The 21,530-nt window shown below is 54.9% G+C and overlaps 1 protein-coding gene across 2 annotated transcripts in view; it reads right to left on the bottom strand.

The window, feature by feature from the left end:
* Window positions 1–21,530, bottom strand: part of NFAM1 (NFAT activating protein with ITAM motif 1) — a 48,192-nt gene extending 26,662 nt beyond the window's left edge. Inside the window, exons 1-3 of one of the 2 annotated variants that reach the window (XM_054239055.2) lie at window positions 21,353–21,530; window positions 3,252–3,581; window positions 133–245 (exon numbers count right to left, since the gene is read on the bottom strand). In XM_054239055.2, the coding sequence (XP_054095030.2) occupies window positions 133–245; window positions 3,252–3,581; window positions 21,353–21,473 (564 nt within the window). In that variant the 5' untranslated portion in view covers window positions 21,474–21,530. Of the gene's footprint in view, window positions 1–132; window positions 246–3,251; window positions 3,582–9,354; window positions 9,558–21,352 lie in introns of those variants that run through there. The other variant, XM_054239054.2, reaches the window with a different exon arrangement.

Here is a 21,530-nt window from a genome sequence, read left to right as displayed (position 1 = left end):
CCAGGGCCACCTGTTACAGATGTGGATGTGCCCTCACCAGGCAAGGACACAGCAGCTTCTCTGCTCCCCGGAGGCGCCCCAGCCCGTGGTGTGTGGGTGGAGGGCTGCGTGGCTGTGAGTGTTCATGCCTACCTTCTTCCAGAGCAGCAGGGCTGTGCCCACAACACTCAGGACGCTCAGGAGGCCGGTGAAGCCAAACAGCAGGAGCTTCTGGGGGCTCCGCGGGGGCTCTCGGTACCCTGTGTCTAGGAGGAAGGGCGGGGGAGCAGAGGGGTCAGTGACCCAGGAGAAGGCGGGGCACACCCACCTGATGTTCTCCCTCACCCAGGACCTGTTTTCGATGCTCACCTGCTGACGCACTCCACACCCCACTAGGGCCCCCGGGAACCAGGCCTCGGGCCTTCATTGTCCCCCTGGGTCCTTTTTTCTTTTCCTTTTCTTTTTTTTTCTCTCTCTTTCTCCCTCCCTCTCTCTCTCTCTCTTTGTCTTTTTGCCTTTCTTTTTTTGAGATGGAGTTTCACTCTCATTGCTCAGGCTAAAAGCAGGATCTCGGCTCACTGCAACCTCTGCCTCCCAGGTTCAAGTGATTCTCCTGCCTCAGCCTCCTGAGTAGTTGGGATTACAGGCATGTGCCACCACTCTGGGCTAATTTTTGTATTTTTAGTAGAGGTGGGGTTTCTCCATGTTGGTCAGGCTGGTCTCGAACTCCCAACCTCAGATGATCCAACTGCCTCAGCCTCCCAGAGTGCTGGGATTACGGGTGTGAGTCACTGAGCCTGGCCTCCCCTTGGTCCTTTTTATGTTCACTGCCTTGATTCTCTGTAAGGACAGGGACCACCTCATTTGCTCCCCCAGTGTGACCTGGCTCCCCTGAGGGCTGCCTGCAGGGCTGTGAGCCCGTTGTCTCCCCTCTCCGGGTCTCTTCTTCTCCCTGTGTGAGGTGGTGATAATGGGGTGGATGTGGCTAGGGCTGAAGGAGGTGGGTTTATATCGGGACAGACGGGGAGGGACGCTGCACCTGGGCTAGGTGAGGCCCAGCCCTCCCGCTGTGCCATCCTCCTGTCCCTCCTGCTGTCATCCATTCCTCCTTCCCCTTTACCCCATCCATCCATCCATCTGGCTGGCAAAAACGCATGGGGTGCCAACCATGTGCCAGGTACATGGTGATTTCCCCAGCACCACCTATAGTCAGGCACCAGCCCCTATGGGCACCATCTCCCTCATCCTCATCCAAGTCCTTGGAAGGCAGAGGACTGCCATGAAGACCAGGCCCAATCTCACATCAGGCATGCAGCGGGACAGGAGTGCAAACCCAGGCCTATGGGATTTGGAAGCCCCCAGCTCCTTCCAGGGGATCGCAGAGGTAGGTCAGAGAATCAGGGCTTCAGTGAGGGGCTCCCTCATAACTTTTGGGGTCATCACTCCTTTCAGAATGTGATGAAAACTAGCTGGTTGTGGTGACTCACACCTGTAATCCCAGCACTTTGGGAGGCCAAGGCAGGCGGATCATTGAGGTCAGGAGTTTGAGACCAGCCTGGCCAACATGTGAAACCCCATCTTTACTAAAAATACAAAAATTAGTCAGGCATGATGGTGTGTGCCTGTATTCCAGCTATTTGGGAGGCTGAGGCAGGAGAAATGCTTGAACCCGGGAGGTGGAGGTTGCAGCAGTGAGCAGAGATCGCGACACTGCACTCTAGCCTTGGTGACGCAGTGAGACTTCGTGTCAGAAAAAAAAAAAAAAAAGATGGCCAGGCGTGGTGCCTCACACCTGTAATCCCAGCACTTTGGGAGGCCGAGGCATGTGGATCACAAGGTCAAGAGATCAAGACCATCCTGGCCAACATGGTGAAACCCTGTCTCTACTAAAAATACAAAAAATTAGCCAGTCGTGGTGGTGCGTGCCTGTTGTCCCAGCTACTTGGGAGGCTGAGGCAGGAGAGTTGCTTGTAACTGGAAAACGGAGGTTGCAGTGAGCCAGGATAGCACCACTGCACTCCAGCCTAGTGATAGAGTGAGACTCTGTCTCAAAAAATAAATAAATAAAAATATCTTACCTTGGATTCAGAAAAAAAAAATACATAAATAAAAATATAAAAGAGAACGTGATAAAAACTAAAAACCTGTACCTTTAAAGGTATATTATACATGAGCCAAGTGCTCACATACACGAGGCCCCCACAAGAACATACATATACCTGGCTAGTTCTACAGAAGTCCACCACGCCGTGATGCCCGTGCACACTGAGACCAAGGGCCCGAGTGAGCTCTCTCAGGTCACCTTCCAGAGGCAGCTAGGGGCCGATCTGCAAGCCACGCCTTCCCTTTCCATACGCAGGTAGAGCCCTGGCACAGCTGCAGGCCGGGGCCCTCTGAAAAGGCTGGGTCCTGCTTTGTCAACACTGGCAGAGAAGGCAAACCATTCTCTATTTCCGTTTTTTTTTTTTAAGATGGGGGTTTCTCCACAATGGCCAGGCTGGTCTTGAACTCCTGATCTCAGGTGATCCACCCACTTCAGCCTCCCAAAATGCTAGGATTACAGGCTTGAGCCACTGCCTTTTTTTTTTTTTTTTTTTTTTTGAGATGGAGTTTCGCTTTTGTTGCCCAGGCTGGAGTGCAATGGCATGATCTTGGCTCATGGCAACCTCTGCCTCCCAGTTCAATCAATTCTCCTGCCTCAGCCTTCTGGGTAGTTGGGATTACAGGCATGCACCACCATGCTGGCTAATTTTTTTTGTATTTTTAGCCGAGACAAGGTTTCTCCATGTAGGTCAAGCTGGTCTTGAACTCCTGACCTCAGGTGATCCTCCCTCCTTGGCCTCCCAAAGTGCTGGTACTACAGACGTGAGCCACCGTGCCCGGCTTTCCTTTTTTTTTTTGAGACAGAGTTTTGCTCTTGTTGCCCAGGCTGGAGTGCAATGGTATGATCTAGGCTCACTGCAACTTCCAAATCCTGGGTTCAATCGATTCTCATGGCTTAGCCTTCCAAGTAGTTTGGACTATAGGCACCCACCACCACACCCGGCTAATTTTTGTATTTTTAGTAGAGACGGGGTTTCACCACACTGGCCAGGCTGGTCTCAAACTCCTGACCTCAGGTGATCCACCCGCCTTGGCCTCCCAAAGTGCTGGGATTACAGGCATGAGCCACCGCACTTGGCCCCATTCTCTATTTCTGATCCGGAGTCCCAAACTGCTGGTTGAAATCTCTGGGTCCTTTGCCCCCGGAAGAGCCACAGAGGAAGCCTCACCTCTGACCAGGATGAAGGTGCCATTGCCTCTTGCCATGGTGTGTGGCCAGTGGACAGAGCAGTAGTAGGTGCCGGTGGCTGATGCATCCGGCGGCACAAGGGTGACCAGGCAGTTCAGGGTGTAGGTCTGGTTCTCTATGCCCGATCCAGGGTGGCAGTCGGTTGGCTTCTCAGGGCTCCTCTGCCCATGGAGATCTTCATGAAAGTAGCTGACTGTGAAAGCCTTGAATTGGGGGGTGTACGGGTAGCTGATCCTGCAGCTGAAGGAGACAGGTGAGTTGGCCAGGGAGGCCACGATGGGCAGGCTGCTGTGGGTCACTGACTGTCCTCCTGGAGGGGAAGCAAAGGGAGAGAGTGACAGGTCACTTGAGGCTGCCTCAGTCCCACCCACTTGCAGGTTAAAACAAGGCTCGTGGGCAGGCACCGTGGCTCACGCCTGTAATCCCAGCACTTCGGGAGGCTGAGACAAGCAAATTACCTGAGGTCAGGAGTTTGAGACCAGCCTGGCCAACATGGTGAAACCCTCGTCTCTACTAATACAAAAATTAGCCAGGCATGGTGGCAGGCGCCTGTAGTCCCAGCTACTCGGGAGGCTGAGGCAGGAGAATCGCTGGAACCTGGGAAGTGGAGGTTGCAGTGAGCTGAGATCATGCCACTTCACTCCAGCCTAGGTGACAAGATCGAGCTCCATCTCAAAAAAAAAAGACAAGTTTCATGCCTCCTGTGCCCCTACCTCTGCAGCTGCAGCCCCTGCCTCTCCTGCACTTGCTGTGCGTCGGACTTGTGCCAGGCACATTACACACACCGCTCTGCCTCTCCTAATATACCCCTAGGCAACACGAGAGCCCCTGTTTTACAAAGGGGAAGAGTCTGAGGGGCAGGGAGCTGAAGCACCTAGCTCCTGATCCCTCAGCAGGTAGAGGGTGGAGCTACAACCCCATTCAGGGCTGGGAGACACCAGAGCCTGCTCTCCTAACCCCTCTCCTTCCCGAAGTCCAAGAGGCCACGTGAAATAAACGCCCAGGCCTGAGAAGAGTGAAAGCTGGTGATGGATGAGAAATAACGAAGGAAGCAAGAAAACGAAAGAAAGAAACGCAAGCGTTTCCTGGTGGTAGACAGAGAGGCAGGTCTAGCCACAGGTCTCCCGCGCCAGAGGAAGAAGGCGCACAGGTGGCAGCAGACAAACCTCTCCTGGACTCGGAAAGGATGTGTCAGGTTTTTGGTTTTTGGTTTTTTTTTTGAGACGGAGTTTCACTCTTGTTGCCCAGGCTGGAGTTCAGTGGCGCCATCTCGGCTCACCTGGGCTCACTGCAACCTCCCCTCCCAAGTAGCTGGGATTACAGGCATGCACCATCACACACGGCTAATTCTGTATTTTTAGTAGGGATGGGGTTTCTCCATGTTGGTCAGGCTGGTCTCGAACTCCTGACCTCAGGTGATCCGCCCGCCTCAGCCTCCCAAAGTGCTGCGATTACAGACATGAGCCACCGCGCCCAGCCAGTTAGGTTTTTATCTAGTATAACAGGCAACATCCTGAGAGTGGTTTTTCCAACAATGCAGACGTGCTGCACGTGGGGCCATTTCGGCTGTGATCATGATGTCAACGGACGGTGACAAGGCCAGTTTTGCAGGAGCCACCCCTCCCCCCCAATCATCAGAGGCACTTCAGGAAACAGTTTGAAAATTCGCAAAGCAGCAGCCCTCCCTGGGGGGCCTCTAACCCCTGCTGCAGGCCTCTGGGATGCTGTTTGGATCCTGGGCTGGGGTCAGCAGCCACCCCCTGCCCCAGACTTCAGCCGCTCAGGCCCCTCAGCTTCAACGCTCCCAGTCGCTCCAGGCCCCGCCTTCTCTAGCAGCTGAGCAGCAGACAGTTCTAAATTGAGGTTGGCAGCCAGCAGCCAGGAACATGCAGGCCGGTTAGTTACTTGGGAGAAGATAGTGCATTTGAGATGCTCAGAGGAGCCGCAAGATTTATTTTGTTGGGGAAAGTGAGGCGCGGGCGCTGCCTGTGGTGCGGGCCTGGAGTGAGGCCAGGCTGACTTCCCAGGTCTCTTCAGTTCAGCTCTGAGCCAGAGCTCTGGGAAGGGGGTCCCAAAGGGAGGCCAGTTCTGGAAGATGCGGGACAGACACGGAGTCGGCCCCGCGCTTCAGTTAATCCCTCAAAACTTTGGCCACGCTGATATTTTGAGCTTCCCATTGAGCCACTAAAGAGACACCCCCAGGCTGGGCAGTGTTTCATGCCTGTAATCCCAGCACTTTGGGAGGCACAGGTGGGCTGATAACCTGAGGTCAGGAGTTCAAGACCAGCCTGGCCAAACATGGTGAAACCCCATCTCTACTAAAAATACAAAAATTAGCCAGGCATGGTGGTGGGAGCCTGTAATTCCAGCTACTTGGGAAGCTGAGGCAGGAGAATGTTTGAACCTGGGAGGCACAGGTTGCAGTGAGCCCAGATTGTGCCATTGCACTCCAGCCTGGGCGACAAGAGCAAGACCCCATCTCAAAAAAAAAGATTGTACAAGACAAGAGGGGTGGGGTGAACCACAAAGGACATCGCCGCCGACACCACCCTGCAGCCCCACACAACACTCACAGGCCACTTCCCCCTCTGTGCCCCTACCTTGTGGGCCCCTCGACCTGTGACCTCCATCTCCTCACCGGGGCCTCCTGCTCCTCCTCACAGTGTAGCTAAGAGGCCACTCCAGGGGGAGGGCAGTTACACAGTCAGCACCATGAAACCTTCCTGTTTCTCCTGGGCAGGAAGACTTCAGACCAATTGTCTTTAAAAATTCTCTCTGTCCGAAGTATCCTTCTAGAAAACGATGAACTCTGCTATCGCAATTACGCCAATCTTTATAATTCCAGGGAAATCTATAAAAACAGATGGCCATGGTTCCGTATTCTTTTGGGATTTGTTATTTTAAGGTCAGAGCGTTAGGATCATGAAACGTTCAGCTCTGGCTCAGGTCTGCCACAGCGAGGAGAGGTTTCGAAGCAAGAACCTCAGACCTCTGATGAAACTGCTGTCTCTAAAAAGTGAAGAGAGGAAGCAGTCTCTGACCAGCTCCATCCGTAACAACAGCCAGGCTGGAGACATCAGGCCAAAAAACCCAGGGAGAGGAGAGGAAGCCTGCAGCTGCTGCCAAGGCCTCCAGGTTCTGGCCTTCGGATGTAGCTCACTGCCTCCCCTGCCTTCCTTTCACTGGGCGTCAGTACCCCTGAGCTGGACCCCTGCAACTGCCCAGCTCCCAGCCCATCTCCTGGCCCCGTGCCTCCCAGAGGCCCCTTCAGCGGTGCAGGCCGTAGAGGTCCAGGCCCTAGCTGGCTGCTGACTAGAGGCGGTTCCCCATGACAGCTCAGTGCTGAAGATAGGTTTCATGGCCATTTCCAAGCCCACAGATGCTTTTCAGCTGTTGTTTGCAGCACTTCCGTGGGGGTCCTGAACAGGCCACAAACGTGCCCCACGGGACTCGAGGCCAACCCTACAAGCACCCGGAACCCAGGGCCAGCCTCCCACGTGCCTCCACCAGCTTGATCAGTGGGGACAGACAAGGACGGGTCTGGGCGGGAAAGAGAAGAGGGACCTCGCCCCTCCCCCTCACACAGGACCCCAGGGGACATGGAGAACCACTTCAGCATCAGAGTTTGAAGTTTTGTCTGTTACACAGGGTTAGAGATGCGAAGAACTGGGACTCGTGTGTGACTTTCGGTGACCAGAGGACTTTGACTTGGAGGAACTAGGTTTTGCCGGGAGAAATCCTCCAACACCAAGGCGTCTAGAGGGCCCAGGACCTGCTCCCGCTGCTTTTCTGGTCATTCTCCAGGTCCCAGGGACCTGGGGCAGGTGGAGCTGGGACTGGCCCTGGGGCACAGGGAGGAAGTGTCTCAAGGAGCCCCAGGTGTTTTCTGTGCAGGGAATGCATTGGATCCCAACCTTTTAGAGAACTTAGGAGGATTCTCCATTTGCCTGCCGGTGGAGAGCAGGGGCCTGGAGGTGGCTGCAAGGAGCTCCCCTGGGGCTTGGGGAGGGCAGAGTTGGGGCACAGGGTGAGGAAGGGCGGGTGAGGACATGAACTCCCCGGCCTGCCCTGCTGGGAGGGAAGACTGCAGGGGCAGGGAGAGTTTGGCTCCTGGGGAGTTTTCTGGATAGGAGCCTCTTGAGCCTGGTGAATGTGGACGGGATGGTGCAGCGAGAGGGGAGAGGGCACCCGGGTGAGGACCATGGGGGGGCAGGGGTGGAGCAGAAGGGCAGCAGGGCCACCAGAGGCAGGGTTGCCGCAGGTGTCTGGGAGGGCCCCGCCCCAGGGCTTGGCTATTTGTTCTGAGCCTTCAGCTCCTCCCCTGTGCCTCCCCACCCCCACACAGCTGCAAGCACAGACATCTCCTCTGGGCAGCACCGTGCATCCCAGCTCAGTCTGCCCACGCTGCTGTAGCACTATACTGGAGACTGTGTTTTGGGGCGGCACACTGCCCCCATCCCTCACTTCCCTGCAGCTCCAGGGAGGTTTCTCCCACACTGTGGGGAAGCCTTGGGCCTGGCCGGAAACAGGGGCGATGAGCACGGGTGTCTGGGGAAAGCCCATGTTCTGGAGGCAACAGGCCTGGATTCAGCTCCTGGCTCTGCCACTTCAAGGCTGTGCAACCTTGGGCAGGCGGCTTAACTTCTCTGACCTCAGTGTCTCCCCGCAACACAAGGAGAGCAACAATGCCAACCTTCAGGGACTGTGGCCGGATTCACTGGACCTGGAACCCAGCTCCTTGCCAAGGGCCAGGCTGCCTTTCTCCAGGGGACGAGAATGAGGCAGGGAGTCCTCCTTGAGGATTTTCAAAGGCAAATGCCAGCTGGGTGTGGTGGCTCAAGCCTGTAACCTCAACACATGTGAGCAGATCACATGAGGTCAGGAGTTCAAGACCAGCCTAGCCAACAGGGTGAAACCCCATCTCTACTAAAAATACAAAAAATTAGCCGGGTGTAGTGGCACAAGCCTATAGTCTCAGATACTTGGGAAGGTGAGGCAGGAGAATAGCTTGAACCCAGGAGGCGGAGGTTGCAGTGAGCCGCTGTACTCCAGCCTGGGCAACAAGAGCTATCTCCGTTTCAAAAAAAAAAAAAGAGGCAAATTTGGGGGTTTGGGAAAGCTCTGGTTAAATGATACGCCCTCGGCACAGGGGACACAGGCCCTGATGGTCCAGGCGCAGCAGGACCCCCAGGGGCCTGTCCCTGACCCAGGCTGGGGCACCATCCCTGTGCCGGCTGCTGGCCTGGCACAGCTGAAGTCCCCTCTGTAGTGTGGCATTTGAGGGCTCTGGGTATGAACAGCCCTCTGCCCATAGCTTCCAGCTCCTCTTCTCCCACCCTTGTTGGAAAAGACTTTGCCAACCGCCTGAGGGTGCCTGAGTCCTTCCTTTTCCAGTCCTTCTTATGAATCTGTGGCTGCCTGAACTTGGGGTTTGAGAGGTGGGCGGAGTTACTATCCTCCCACCCCTGGCACAGGGACCCCATGCTGAGTGAGTCCCTGGTGGGATGTGCCCCCACGTGTTTGTGTGCCCACCTGGCAGCTTTCCTGTGGCTCACTGATGTTCAGGATCAGACCTGCCTGCTGCCGGTACATGCCCCCCCACCCTCCACCTCAACAGCTCCCATCTGGCCCCCTCTCCCACCCAACCGGGGCTGCCTCTGTGGCTCTGAGCCCCTAGTGATCCACAGACTCATCCCGCTCCTGCCCTGCCTGAACCGGCAGAGGCTCCCTGCTGGAGAGACCCAGGAAGGAGTCTGCAATCAGTGTACAGGGTCAAGACAAGCAATTAGAAAAAACAGAACACGAAGCATTTCATGCGTAGTAAGGGCACTGTTTGCGACCTTCTGCTTTCAGTTATATTCATACAATTGGGTTCAGACAGGGTCACGCTAAAACATGCATCTCTTAACTTTGGGCCACTGCTAAAAAAATGGAAAGTCCCTGGCCTGGAGGATCCAGTTCCTGCCTCACAGGCCCTGAACAGCCCTGCTCTCTGGCCCTCACTCGCCTGCTCCCGCGTAGATGTCGGGCTGCCACGATCCGGCGCCGTTGCCTGTGCTATCCCAGCTGCGGGGATGTCTTACCCACTCCTTCCTCTCCTGGGCTTTGGGGTCCCCCGTCGCCTGTGCTATCCCAGCTGTGGGGACGTCTTACCCACTCCTTCCTCTCCTGGGCTTTGGGGGTCCCCCGTCTGTCTCCAGGACTTGCTCGCTTCCTTCCTGAGCCACTCCTGGCTGTCTGGCTTCCTGCACAGCACAGCCTCTCAGGCATTGCTGTTATGCCATGTGATCAGAAGAGCCAATGTCCCCTGGGAATGGTGTCGCCTTTTGCAGATAACAAAACTGAGTCTCAGAGGAGGGAAGACGTTTGCCCAAACAGTGGTGGTAGACATGGGATTTTAAGCTGGGTCCCTCTGAGTCTGTAACCCCACTCCCTCTCTCTTTTTTTTTTGAGACGGAGTTTCACTCTCGTTGGCCAGGCTAGAGTACAGTGGCGTGGTCTAGGCTCCCCACAACCTCCACCTCCCGGGTTCAAACGATTCTCCTGCCTCAGCCTCCCGAATAGATGGGATTACAGGCATGCACCACCATGCCCAGCTAATTTTGTATTTGTATTTGTACAGACGGGGTTTCTCCAAGTTGGTCAGGATGGTCTCGAACTCCCGACCTCAGGTGATCCAGTCATCTCAGCCTCCCAAAGTGCTGGGATTACAGGCATGAGTCGCTGTGCCTGCCACCCCACTGTTAACCATTGTATTATACTATACTAAACTATACAACAATTTTAAAACCTCAGACTGGATGTGGTGGTCACACCTGGAATCTCAGCAATTTGGGAGGCTGAGGTGGGAGGATCTCTTGAGCCAGGGCTTTAAGACCAGCCAAGGCAATATAGCGAGACCCCGTCTCTACTAAATAAATAAATAAATTAGCCAGGTGTGATGGCATGCCTGCAGTCCTAGCTACTCAAAGATCACCTGAGCCTGGGAATTCGAGGCTGCATTGAGCTGTGATCATGCCACTGCACTCCAGCCTGGGTGACAGAGAGAAACCCTGAAAAAACAATTCATACAATTCATACAGTTGGGCCAGGATAGGCTTGTCTCAAACAGCTGACCTTGTGATCCACCCACTTTGGCCTCCCAAAGTGCTGGGATTATAGGCTTGAGCCACCATGCCCTGCCTGGAAAGAAATATACTTCTTTAAAGGGAGTCAGAAGTTCAGAGGCTGTTTCCTTAAATTTGGGTCATGTAATAGGTAGACAGGGCCAGCAACATGCAGCGGCCTGGGGACAATGCTAGTCGGAAATGGCCCTAAGCACTGGGGGACTGTTCCCTCAGCTCCAGCAGTGCCTGCGGCTCCCCAAACAGAAGTGACCCCACAAGCCCTCTACAGACTGGCCCTGTGACAGGGTGAGGTGGCTCATGCCTCTAATCCCAGCACTGTGGGAGGCTGAGGCAGGTGGATCACCTGAGATCAGGAGTTGCAGACCAGCCTGGCTAACATGATGAAACCCTGTCTCTACTAAAAATACAAAAATTAAATGGGTGTGCAGGCACGTGCCTGTGATCCCAGGTATTCAGGAGGCTGAGGCAGGAGAATTGCTTGAACCCCGAAGACAGAGGTTGCCGTGAGCCGAGGTCGAGCCACTGCACTGCAGCCTGGGCAACAAAAGTGAAACTCCGTCTCAAAAAAAAAAAAAGAAAAAAGAAAATGCTTCCATGGCTTCCTCTCACCCCCAGAATCTGCCACCCGCCATCTCCCCGGTCCCTCCCACCCTGCTCCAGCTGCCGAGGCTCCTCTCATCACAAGCCATGGGCCAGGGCTTTGGTCCTGGCTCCCCCTGCATGGAACTCAATCCCCACATGGCATCGTGAGCATTGTCAGCCAAGGGCGTGAGGGCCCAGACACGCTGATCAAAGGTATCCGTTCCGACTTAGGTCGATTTTAAAGGAAAACACTTTGATTGCCCAGCTACAGAAGACAGCAGTTCCCACGGTCTTTATTTTAGGGATGAAATTTGCCCTCCAATTTAATTCTGGCACCTCTTAGAGCTGTGCCTTTTTAAAGGCCCATCTGAAAGGCTGGAAGCCGGGCTGGCAGTTTAATCACAGAGCCCCAGCCATGTGCCTAAGCATGACTCCCAGGATGCCACAGACGAGCGGGCGGGCAGGACACAGGCATCAAATGCGAAGGCGTGTGGCTGAGTGGCTGGTGAGGGAGGGGCACGTCGCAGGCCTTGGAAGGCAACCTTTGAACAGAGACTATTTCCGAGCTTTTAGCACCGTCGGCTTTGGAATGGCGCCACTGGACAGCCTGTCACATCTTTCAGCGCCTCCAAATTACAGAGATGCATCAAGATGTGGCCATTTCTACAGCCCGTCCATGGCTCGTTTTCATGCCTCTAGACCCCCAAACCAGGGCACATGGTGGCCACTCGGGAACACAAACCAAGGGCAGAATGTCCAGGGTTTGGATCGGGAATAAGCCTCACAGGGTCTGTTGGTGTCTTTACAGCAGTGGCCTCCTTTTTGCCTGTTTGGAAAGTCCAGGCCGGGCTCTGTGGCTCACGCCTGTAATCCCAGCACTTTGGAAAGGTGAGCAGTCGGATCACCTGAGGTCAGGAGTTCGAGACAAACCTGGCCAACATGGCGAAACCCCATTTCTACTAAAAATACAAAAATTAGCTGGGCATGGTGGTGCGCGCCTGTAGTCCCAGCTACTCAGGAGGCTGAGGCAGGAGAATCGCTTGAACCCGGGAGCTAGAGTTTGCCGTGAACCAATATCATGCCTGCACTCCAGGCTGGGCTACAGAGTGAGACTCTGTCTCAAAACAAAAACAAACAGACATAAAAAGGTCTAAAGAAGATCGAGTCACTCCAACAATGGAGTATGTGGCCTGGTCATCAGGGGACTCAGCCTCTACTTTCATATTTGCCTCTCTACCCTCAATGGGGCATCGGGATGGGGTGGAAGGTGGCAATAGGGTGCCAAAAGGATGGGGGTGGGATCTGCTTCTGTCTCTGAACTGGAGTGGGCAAAGTGAAGTGAGGAAAACAGACCCCCAGGCTGCCTCCTTCAGCAGGGAGTGTGTGTCCATTCAAAGTCTCACTAAGGAAGGCCAGGTCCTGCCACCAGGAAGGGAACTGACTGATGGAGACAGAAAGAGGTGGGAGAAAGCAAGGACGTTGGGCTGCCGGAGCTAGGGGTGGTGGAGGGCACCTCAGCATGGGAGGTCTAAGGGGTCCCTGGAAAGGCAACCCCTGGGGGGTGGGCCATTACTTGTTCTTTAAATTGGAATTCTTTTTGCCTGTTTTGAAAGTCAAGGCCAGTCCACCTCCTAGTAACAAAGTGAAACACGTTCACTAGAAATTCTAGAAATGCCGAACACTTCGGGAGGCCGAGGTGGGAGGAGTACTTGAGCTTAGGAACTCAAGGCCAGCTTGGGCAGCATAGCAAGCCCCCATTTCTGGAAATCAATAAATAAATAAAAATAAAATTAGCTGGGCAAGGCGGCAGTGCCTGCAGTTCCAGCTACTCTGGAAGCTGAGGTGAGCGGGTCACTTGAGCTCAAGGGTTTGAGGCTACAGTGAGCCATGACTGCACCACCACGCTCCAGCCTGGGTGACAGTGTGAAACCCCATTCCTCTTGTCTTTTTTTTTTTTGAGATGAAGTCTCACTTTGTTGCCCAGGTTGGAGAGCAGTGGCACGATCTCAGCTCACTACAACCTTTGCCTCCTGGGTTCAAGCAATTCTCCTGCCTCAGCTTCCCGAGTAGCTGGGATTACAGGCACGTGCCACCATGCCCAGCTAATTTTCATATTTTTAGTAGAGGCAGGGTTTCACCATGTTGGCCAGGCTGGTCTTGAACTCCTGACTTCATGACCTCATCGTCTTGGCCAGGTTGCTCTCAAACTTCTGACCACTGAGGCAGTGATCCTCCTACCTCAGCCTTCCAAAGTGCTGGGATTGCAGGTGTGAGCCGCCACATGTGCTGGGACCCCATCTCTTAAAAAACAAACATACAAACAAACAAAAATTTTAGAAATGACAGCAAAATCTCAAGAAGCAAGCAGAACTTATTCAGCTGAACAGATCTGCCACGTGGACCTCACAGCTGTGAGCATTTTGCTATCTTTCTCCCCATCCCTTTAGGAAGCTGAACTTGGAAGGAAGAGAAGAGCAGGAGGCAGACAGTTGGGGGAGGGGTGTGGAGAGAGTTTCAAATGCAAGAAAGTTCTCAGGTGAAGCTTCTCAAATCCTTGAAATGGGCAGTGCACCTTGGTGGAGTTGAAAGCAAGGATTTGTGTCTTAGAGAGGGGTATAAGAGGATGCCTCAGAGAGGGGGAGCAGTTAGAACACTGCCCTGGAAACCTGGTGGAGCCTCTGAGGGTTTTTTTTTTTTTGAGACAGTCTCGCTCCGTTGCCTAGGCTGGAGTACAGTGCAATCCGGGCTCACAGCAACCTCCGCCTCCTGGATTCTAGCAATTCTCCTGTCTCAGCCTCCTGAGTAGCTGGGACTACAGGTGCATGCTGCTACACCTTGCTAATTTTTTATATTTTAGTAGAGATGGGATTTCACCATGTGGCCCAGGCTGGTCTTGAACTCCTGAGCTTTGGCAATCCACCCTCCTCGGCCTCCCAAAGGGCTGGGATTAGAGGTGTAAGCCACCACACCTGGCTAAGGGCTTTTAAATTGGGAAGTCATATGATCATGTTTGTATTTTATTTAGCTATGTATATATTTTTTTCTGAGAGTCTTGCTGTGTCACCCAGGCTGGAGTGCAGTGGTGCAATCTCAGCTCACAGCAACATCCATCTCTCAGATTCAAGCAATCCTCCTGCCTCAGCCTCCGAAGTAGCTGGGATTACATGCATGTGCCACCATGCCTGGCTTATTTTTTATATTTTTGGTAGAGAAGGGGGTTTCACCACGTTGGCCAAGCTGGTCTTGAACTCCAGACCTCAGGTGATCCACCCGCCTCGGCCTCCCAAAGTGCTGGTATTACAGGCGTGAGCCACTGCACCCAGCCTACATTTGCATTTTAGAACAAGGACAAGAGAAGTACTAGAATTCCAGTCTCCCTCAGCTCCTGAAACCCTCCCTCACATTAGTGATTCCTTCCTTGGGATCTGTTGTACTTCAGCCTCCTTTTAAAATACACACGCTTCTGGCTGTCAACACACTCCTTTCCCTGGACAACTCAGCGAGCTTACTTTTATCGTGACTCCTCTTAAATCCCTACCTCCCCCAAGATCCCTGAGCCTCCAGGCACACAATCTCTCCAGTCCTCCGTCCTCCCTCTGTCCTCCCCTCCCTCCCATCCACCTCCTCCACCCTGCCAGCTCCCCACTTCCCTCCCCGTCCCGCCTCCTCCGGCCCACCACAGGATGCTTTCAGCTGGCTGCCACTGCTGCCACCAAGGAGGTTAGCAAAGATGCTGGTGGGTCCTGAGGTTTCTGGCCTCGCCCCTAATCCTGCAGACCTTCTCTCTTTGACCTTCCCTCCTCTCACCTCCACCCGCAGGCTTCCTGAGCCTGCACCGTCTGCACTTTCCCTAGCTTTTCTCAGCCTGCCTCATAAAGTTGGATGCTTGTTCCTTGGCTCTGCCCACAGCCTTATCTGCTTCCAGTAAGCTCAGTCATGCACACATACCTCTGAGCGCCTGTGTGCTAGGGACCAGAGGTGACACCTCGGGGGAGAAGGGAGAGGGACTGGGCTTGTTTGGGGCGAGGAGGGGGCCAGAGGGGGGTACTACAGAAGAGCCTATGAGTTTGACCTTGACAGACAGCTTGGGTATCACCAGGTGGGCAAGTGAGAGGACACCCTCCAGATCCAGGGAGCAGTGTAGGAGCAAAGGCTCACGGCAGTGGGCGTGGCTGGCTTCTCCAGGGACAGGGAGTCCTCGGCCTCCAGACAGCCTCAAAGGTGGGTGTGCCATAAGGAGTAGAAGCCTAGGAAGAAAGGGCAGCCCGGGGCTCGGGAGGGTCTCATCTGGGTGCACCAGGGCTAGGGGCCTGCTGATGGCAGTGAGCCTATTTGCGGTTATGCTCTACGGCCCCCTAACCCCTGGCTCACCAGCAGCAAGCACAGATCTGGCCCAGGCCCTGGCCTTCCTCCACCCCAGCACATGCAGTGGGGTGCGTGGGGAAATCAGCCACGGTCAGCATTCTGCCTCTTCTACCTCTTCTGGGCACCCTGCACAGCCCCCAAGCCCTAGAATGAAGCCCTCAGGTGCAGCCACTCACCAAACAGACCTGCAGAAGCCAAGCACATCCACGTCCCAGCCAAGACTCTGCAGCCTTTCCTCTGTGCCTGTCTGATGCTGGACACAGCCTCAGAGAACCAGCTCAGACAAGGCCTGGCCCTCCAGGAACTCTGTTCTGGCAAAGGAGGCTTCGGGGCTCTGGCCTGATTGTGTGCAGGGACAGTGAATCACCGTTTGCCTGCAGGAGGACTGGGGAGGCCATGGTAAGCCCCTTGGCCTGCAAGGACCTGAGTCTCAGGGTGCAGAGGAGTAGGCAGGGCTGCTGGCTGGGCCCTGAGGAGCCTGGTGGGCAGGTCACCCACTACCCAGGATGGAGGGTGAGCGCTGTGCCCTCAAGCCCTGTCCCCAGGGCCAAAACTTCACAGACCCTCCTTGAGGGGTCCCAGGTGCCAGGCCCTGAGGCATCGTGGTGCTGGAAGTGCCTTTCTGCTGCTGCCTGGGAGGATACTGAGCACCAAGACAGGGGGGCTCGTGGAGGCTCAACATACTCCAGTGACTTGGCCAAAGGCTCCTAGGACCCAAATCCAGGCTGCTCAGACCTCACCAGGAGGCCAGGTGCCCTCCCTGTCAATTTCATGTCCATCTCCCTCCCCTCCCTCTCACCAGGCTCACCTGGTCCCTTTCTCTGGCTTCAGTCCCATCCAGGTCCTGTTGCCCATGTCCCCACTAGGGTACGGCCTTGCTTAGATCCACGAGGAGCAAGCAGAGGATCAGATCCTGCCTCTGGGTCCACATTTCCCCAGGATGCCTGTGTCCTCTCTCCCATTCACCACACAGGGAGGTTCTCATTACCCTACCCATGCTGGAGAGGAGCCAGGGCTCAGGGAGGGTGGAGAGGCCTGCCCCAGCCCCACCTCCTACCAGGACGACCACTCAGCGGTTCCATCTCCTCCCCCAGGCGCCCCTGCTGTGGCATCGCCGGCTCAGAGCTTAATTCATCCTTGATTGTCACCGTTTCCTGGGCAGCTGCTGGGTGCCAGCCCCGTGCTGGGAGTCAAGGATTAGAAGCCACGTGAGTCCGCACATTCCCTTTTGATTTTTTTAACCACTTAAAAATATAAAAACCATTCATAACTCACAGGCCATACGAGAGGCAGCGGGCTGGGTTTAGCCCACCGGCCGTGGTTTCAATTCTTGCTCTATCCATAGCAACAAAAACGAGCTTCAGCCACACAGTGGAGTGGATGAATCTTAACAAACATAATGCCGAATGAGAGAAGCGGGTCACAGGAGAACACATACGTATCCTTCAATTACACAAAGTTCACAAACAGGCGAAGCTAGTCTGTAGGGTTCAGGGATGTGTCCTCATGATAAAATTACGAAGAAATGCCAGTAAGTGATCGCCCTGCCAGCTGGGATGGGGGTACCTTTTGCAGTGGGGGGGGGTGCCTGAGCCACGGGGATGTTCTCATTCTTGAACTGGTGGGAGTCACCTGGGACTTCTGTTTTCTAGTGCTCACCATGCAGCACGGTGTTTTTCTATGTGGCAGTTCACAATGACAGAGGGGAAAGCAGTGAGACAGGACCCGCTGGGAGGGTGCGTGGACCCCTACCTGAGGGGCGTTTGTGATCCACCCAATGACAATCGGCATCCCTCGGCAGTGTCCAGCTTCCCCTCTGGTCAAGCTGAGCCTCTCCCAGCCTTCCTGGCCCCGCACCTCCCACTCTGCCCCCACTCCTCGCAGCCTTCCCAGCACTCCCCTACCTGTCCCACCTGCCTCTGCCTCTGCCTCGAAAACACTTTGTTGGGGTTAGACAAAGATGAAAAACGGAGGCTCTTCCGTACAGAGGTCCAGAGCGGCAGGAAGGGAGACAGGAGGTCTCAGCCTGGAGCAGGCAGGGGCTCCTGAACATCTTTTATTTTATTATTATTATTATTGTTATTTTGAGACGGAGTCCGCTCTGTCACCCAGGCTGGAGTGCACTGGTGTGATCTCAGCTCACTGCAACCTCCACCTCCCGGGTTAAAGCGATTCTCCTGCTTCAGCCTCCCGAGTAGCTGAGATAACAGGCACGCACCACCACGCCCAGCTAATTTTTGTATTTTTAGTATAGACAGGGTTGCACCAGGTTGGCCAGGCTAGTCTCAAACTCCTGACCTCAAGTGATCCACTGGCCTTGGCCTCCCAAAGTGCTGGGATTACAGGCATGAGCCACCGCTCCCAGCCTGAAACATCTTTTTTTTTTTTTTTTGGAGACAGGGTCTCACTCTGCTGCCCAGGCTGGAGTGCAGTGGTGCAATCTCAGCTTGCTGCAACCTCTCACCAATGCAATCCAGCCCAGCCACTGAGTTCAAGCGATTCTCCTGCCTCAGCCTCCTGAGTAGCTGGGATTACAGGTGCCCACCACTACACCCAGCTAATTTTTGTATTTTTAGTAGAGACGTGGTTTCACCAGGTTGGCCAGGCTGGTCTCAAACTTCTGACCTCAGGTGATCCACCGTCTTGGCCTCCCAAAGTGCTGGGATTACAGGCATGAGCCACCGCCCCTGGCCTGGAACATCTTTTAAGCAACAAAGAGCACGATGACACCTGGGTCCAGAGAAAACCTGTCTGGAACTTCCGCCGAGGCTCACGGTCCCACCAGGCTGAGAGTGGGGCCTGTGGCTTGTTCACCTCTGGGTTCCCCCACTCCAGGTGCCTAGAACGGGTCCTTCTCAATGGATATTTGAGAGATAAATACAGCCCAGAGTTCTGAAAAGGCCACAGAGAGAGAGGGGACTGACATTTGCAGAGGACACTAAGGTGCAGAGAGTTTAAGTCATTGTCTGAGGTCCCACAGCTGTCACCAGAAGAAGGCAGACCTGGGACTCAGGTCTGTCCAGCCTCAAAGGGAGGACGGAGGCCCACGGAAGCCGGGCTGCAGCTGCTTCCAGAAAAGCCAAGCCCCCAACAATTCCCCTCTTGGGGACACCACCAGTGGCTGCGTTTGAGAAAAGCAGACTTTGCAGAGGGATCAAAAAGCCAGAGGGCAGGCCCAAGTCCTGACTCAACTGGGCGGAGGAGGATGGCTGGGAGCAGGAGCGGCACCCTGGATGAGCTGGAGGCCCTGGGCTCATCAATCTCAAGTCTCCACGGCTCTGGCGAGGCTGGCAGGTGGCTGACGTTCACTGAGCTCTAATGACATGCTGGGCTCTCAGTCCTCAGGATGTGCCATGAAGTGGGCAGCGCTATCACATCCATTTAGCAGGAGGCATAGTGATATGAGTGATCCGCCCAGGGCGCCTGGGTGAGTAGCAGAGCTCAAATTCAAACTGGGCCAGGCTCAGAGGCTCACGCCTGCAATATCAGCACTTTGGGAGGCTGAGGAGGGCGGATCACCTGAGGTCAGGAGTTTGATACCAGCCTGGACAACATTGTTGAGTCTCTGTAGCCACAAAAATATTCAAAAGGTAGCTGAGTATGGTGGTGCATGCCTGTGGTTTCAGTTGCTGGGGAGGCTGAGGTGGGAGGATCACTTGAGCAAGGGAGGCAGAGGTTGCAGTGAGCTGAGATTGTGCCACTGTACTCCAGCCTTGGAGCAGAGGACCCTACCACAAAAAGATAAAAACAGGCCAGGCATGGTGGCTCACACCTGTAATCACAGCACTTTGGGAGGCTGAGGCAAACAGACCACCTGGGTTCAGGAGTTCAAGACCAGCCTGGCCAACATAGTAAAACCCTGCTGCTCCAAGGGACTCTAGGACACCATAGGGTGTTTTCACCTCTTGTGAAAGAACAGTTTCTCTTTCGTATAAAGTTTGTTGCAATACCGGGTGGGAGGGGGTGGTGCTGGGAATCTGGTTTTGTTTGTAGTTGATACTGTTACAAAAGAGCTTTTCCTCAGCAACACCCGGCAAAGCCTCTTCCACCGCTCGGGTTACCAGGGTGCTCTGGGTGTCTTCTGGGGAGGACAAACCACACAAAAGGAAAGGATGGGAATTGGGGAGAAATTAAATTAAAAATGACAGTGAGCTGAGACACATCGACACCTACAGGCTGCTTTTCCCAGGTCTGGCCGTATTTGCACCAACTGTCTGTGGTGTGGGCTGGGGGGCGGGGGCACAGGATTAAAGGATGTGGTGTCCTAGGGCTCTGGCTCCAGCCTGGGGAGGTTCACACAGGTCAGCCCTTGCCTCCCCAGGGCAAGTTTCTGGGGAAGAACATTCTTTGCAAAGGTAAGGGGAGCCCCTGAGCCCACTGGCTGAGGGGCCCAGCTTGGGGCTGAGGCTGACCTGGGGCTGAGCCTGGCCTCTACTTACCAGCTAGGCCTTGTTATAAAAGGGGGTTTAATAGGGGAATGACGCAGCAGTAGAGCAATCTGTGTCAGGCATAAGTACCTCTTCCCTCCTCATCTGTGTGTGTGCTCATTGTTGTTCCACCTGTGAGCCACACTCTTTTTTTTTGTTTTTTTGAGACCAAGCCTCGCTCTGTCTCCCAGGCTGGAGTGCAGTGGCACGATCTCGGCTTACTGCAATCTCTGCCTCTGGGTTCAAGTGATTCTCCTGCCTCAGTTTACCGAGTAGCTGGGATTACAGGCGTGTGCCACCATGCCCAGCTAAATTTTTTTTTGTTTTTTAGTAAGATGGGATTTCATCATGTTGGTCAGGCTGGTCTTGAACTCCTGACCTCGTGATCCACCTGCCTCAGCCTCCAAAGTGCTGGGATTACAGGCGTGAGCCACTGCGCCCGGCCGAGCTGCACCCTCACTGAGGAAATTTATATTCGAGTGCTACTTCTTTCGTGGTACCGAAAATTTTACTTATAACAGCCTTGAGCAAATGAACTGGCCTCCCTGGGCTTCCTTTTCCCTGCCCTTAAAATGGTGCAGGTGAGGACAATCGTGGCCCCAAGGGGTGCTGTGAGGGTGGCCAGTGCCTGCCCTGATAAGGGCCCCAGAAAGGCTAATTCCTGGTAGTGAGAGGGGGTGCAGCAGGACAGATGGGGCAGCTCCTGGAAGCCTCATCAACTCTAAGAGAATAGAAGGAAAAGCAGCTGGTCTCCACAGTGGAGACCACCCTTTGGCCAGAGGGAGGGTTGGCTGCTGCCCTGCCAAGGAGGGGCAGAGAGAATCTGGCAGAACTCACTGAGCCCTGGTGCTGGCATCCCTGGAATGGGAGCCTCCTGGCCCTTCCCTGGCCTGATGAACTGGCCCTGAGGCCACCTACCCCACAGCCTGGCTTGGATTCTGGCCATCCGCTTCCAAGAGAGCCTGGGACCAGGAAAGGAGCGCCGCTGGCGCAGAAAGACACACAGAAAGGCTCACATCCTGAAACACTCAGCCTCTACTTTATTTCAGGAACTGGGAGGTGCGACCCTTTCTAGTGACTGACAGTTCTGTGCCTCTGGGCACAGCTCCTGGTTGCTGGCCCTGGTATCCCCCTCTCTCCCTGGCCAACACTGGCAACAACCCCCAAGGGCGGCCCCGCCTCTTGCTAGATTCAATGCAGGCTCCACCGCATCAGCCGCATCATGAGATGGGGGAGCTCTCCTTCCCCACTGCCCGAGCTCCTGACCCCAGCCACACAGCGCCCACCCTCCTTGTTTAAGGGCCAGGAGGCCAGACTGAGGGGGGGGAACGGGGAGGGAGCTGTCACAGTGGCAAGGGGGAGAGCGCTGTCCCCCGCCCCTTTAAAAGCCACCTTGGCGAGGCATTAGCTAAACATCTTCTCAGTCCCTGAAGGCTTCCCCTGTGAAGTCTGCAGCGTTCAAATGACAACCAGCAAATCCCCAGAGACAGGTCCCTGGGAATTAGCAGCGCGGGGCTGGATGAAAGCCGCTCTGATGTTCTGGAGCGAGAGAGTAGAGAGGAGAAGGATGGATGCTATACCTGCCAGTTGCAGGGTCCGGGGCAACAGCAGCAGGCCAAGGAGGAGCTGGGGGGCCATGGGGGGCCCGGGAGGGCGTGCGGAGCTGGGCAGTGCCCACCACATCGGAGGCTGGCTCTCCATCCAGGGGCCTGCCTGTCCAAGGCGACTCTAGTTCACAGGAGGGGACAGCTGGTGGTT

Source organism: Callithrix jacchus, chromosome 1 (assembly GCF_049354715.1).
Source record: "Callithrix jacchus isolate 240 chromosome 1, calJac240_pri, whole genome shotgun sequence".
Classification (NCBI taxonomy): Eukaryota; Metazoa; Chordata; class Mammalia; order Primates; family Cebidae; genus Callithrix; species Callithrix jacchus.
Note: the sequence above shows the minus strand (reverse complement) of the source record. Positions and strands in the feature narration are given on the sequence as shown.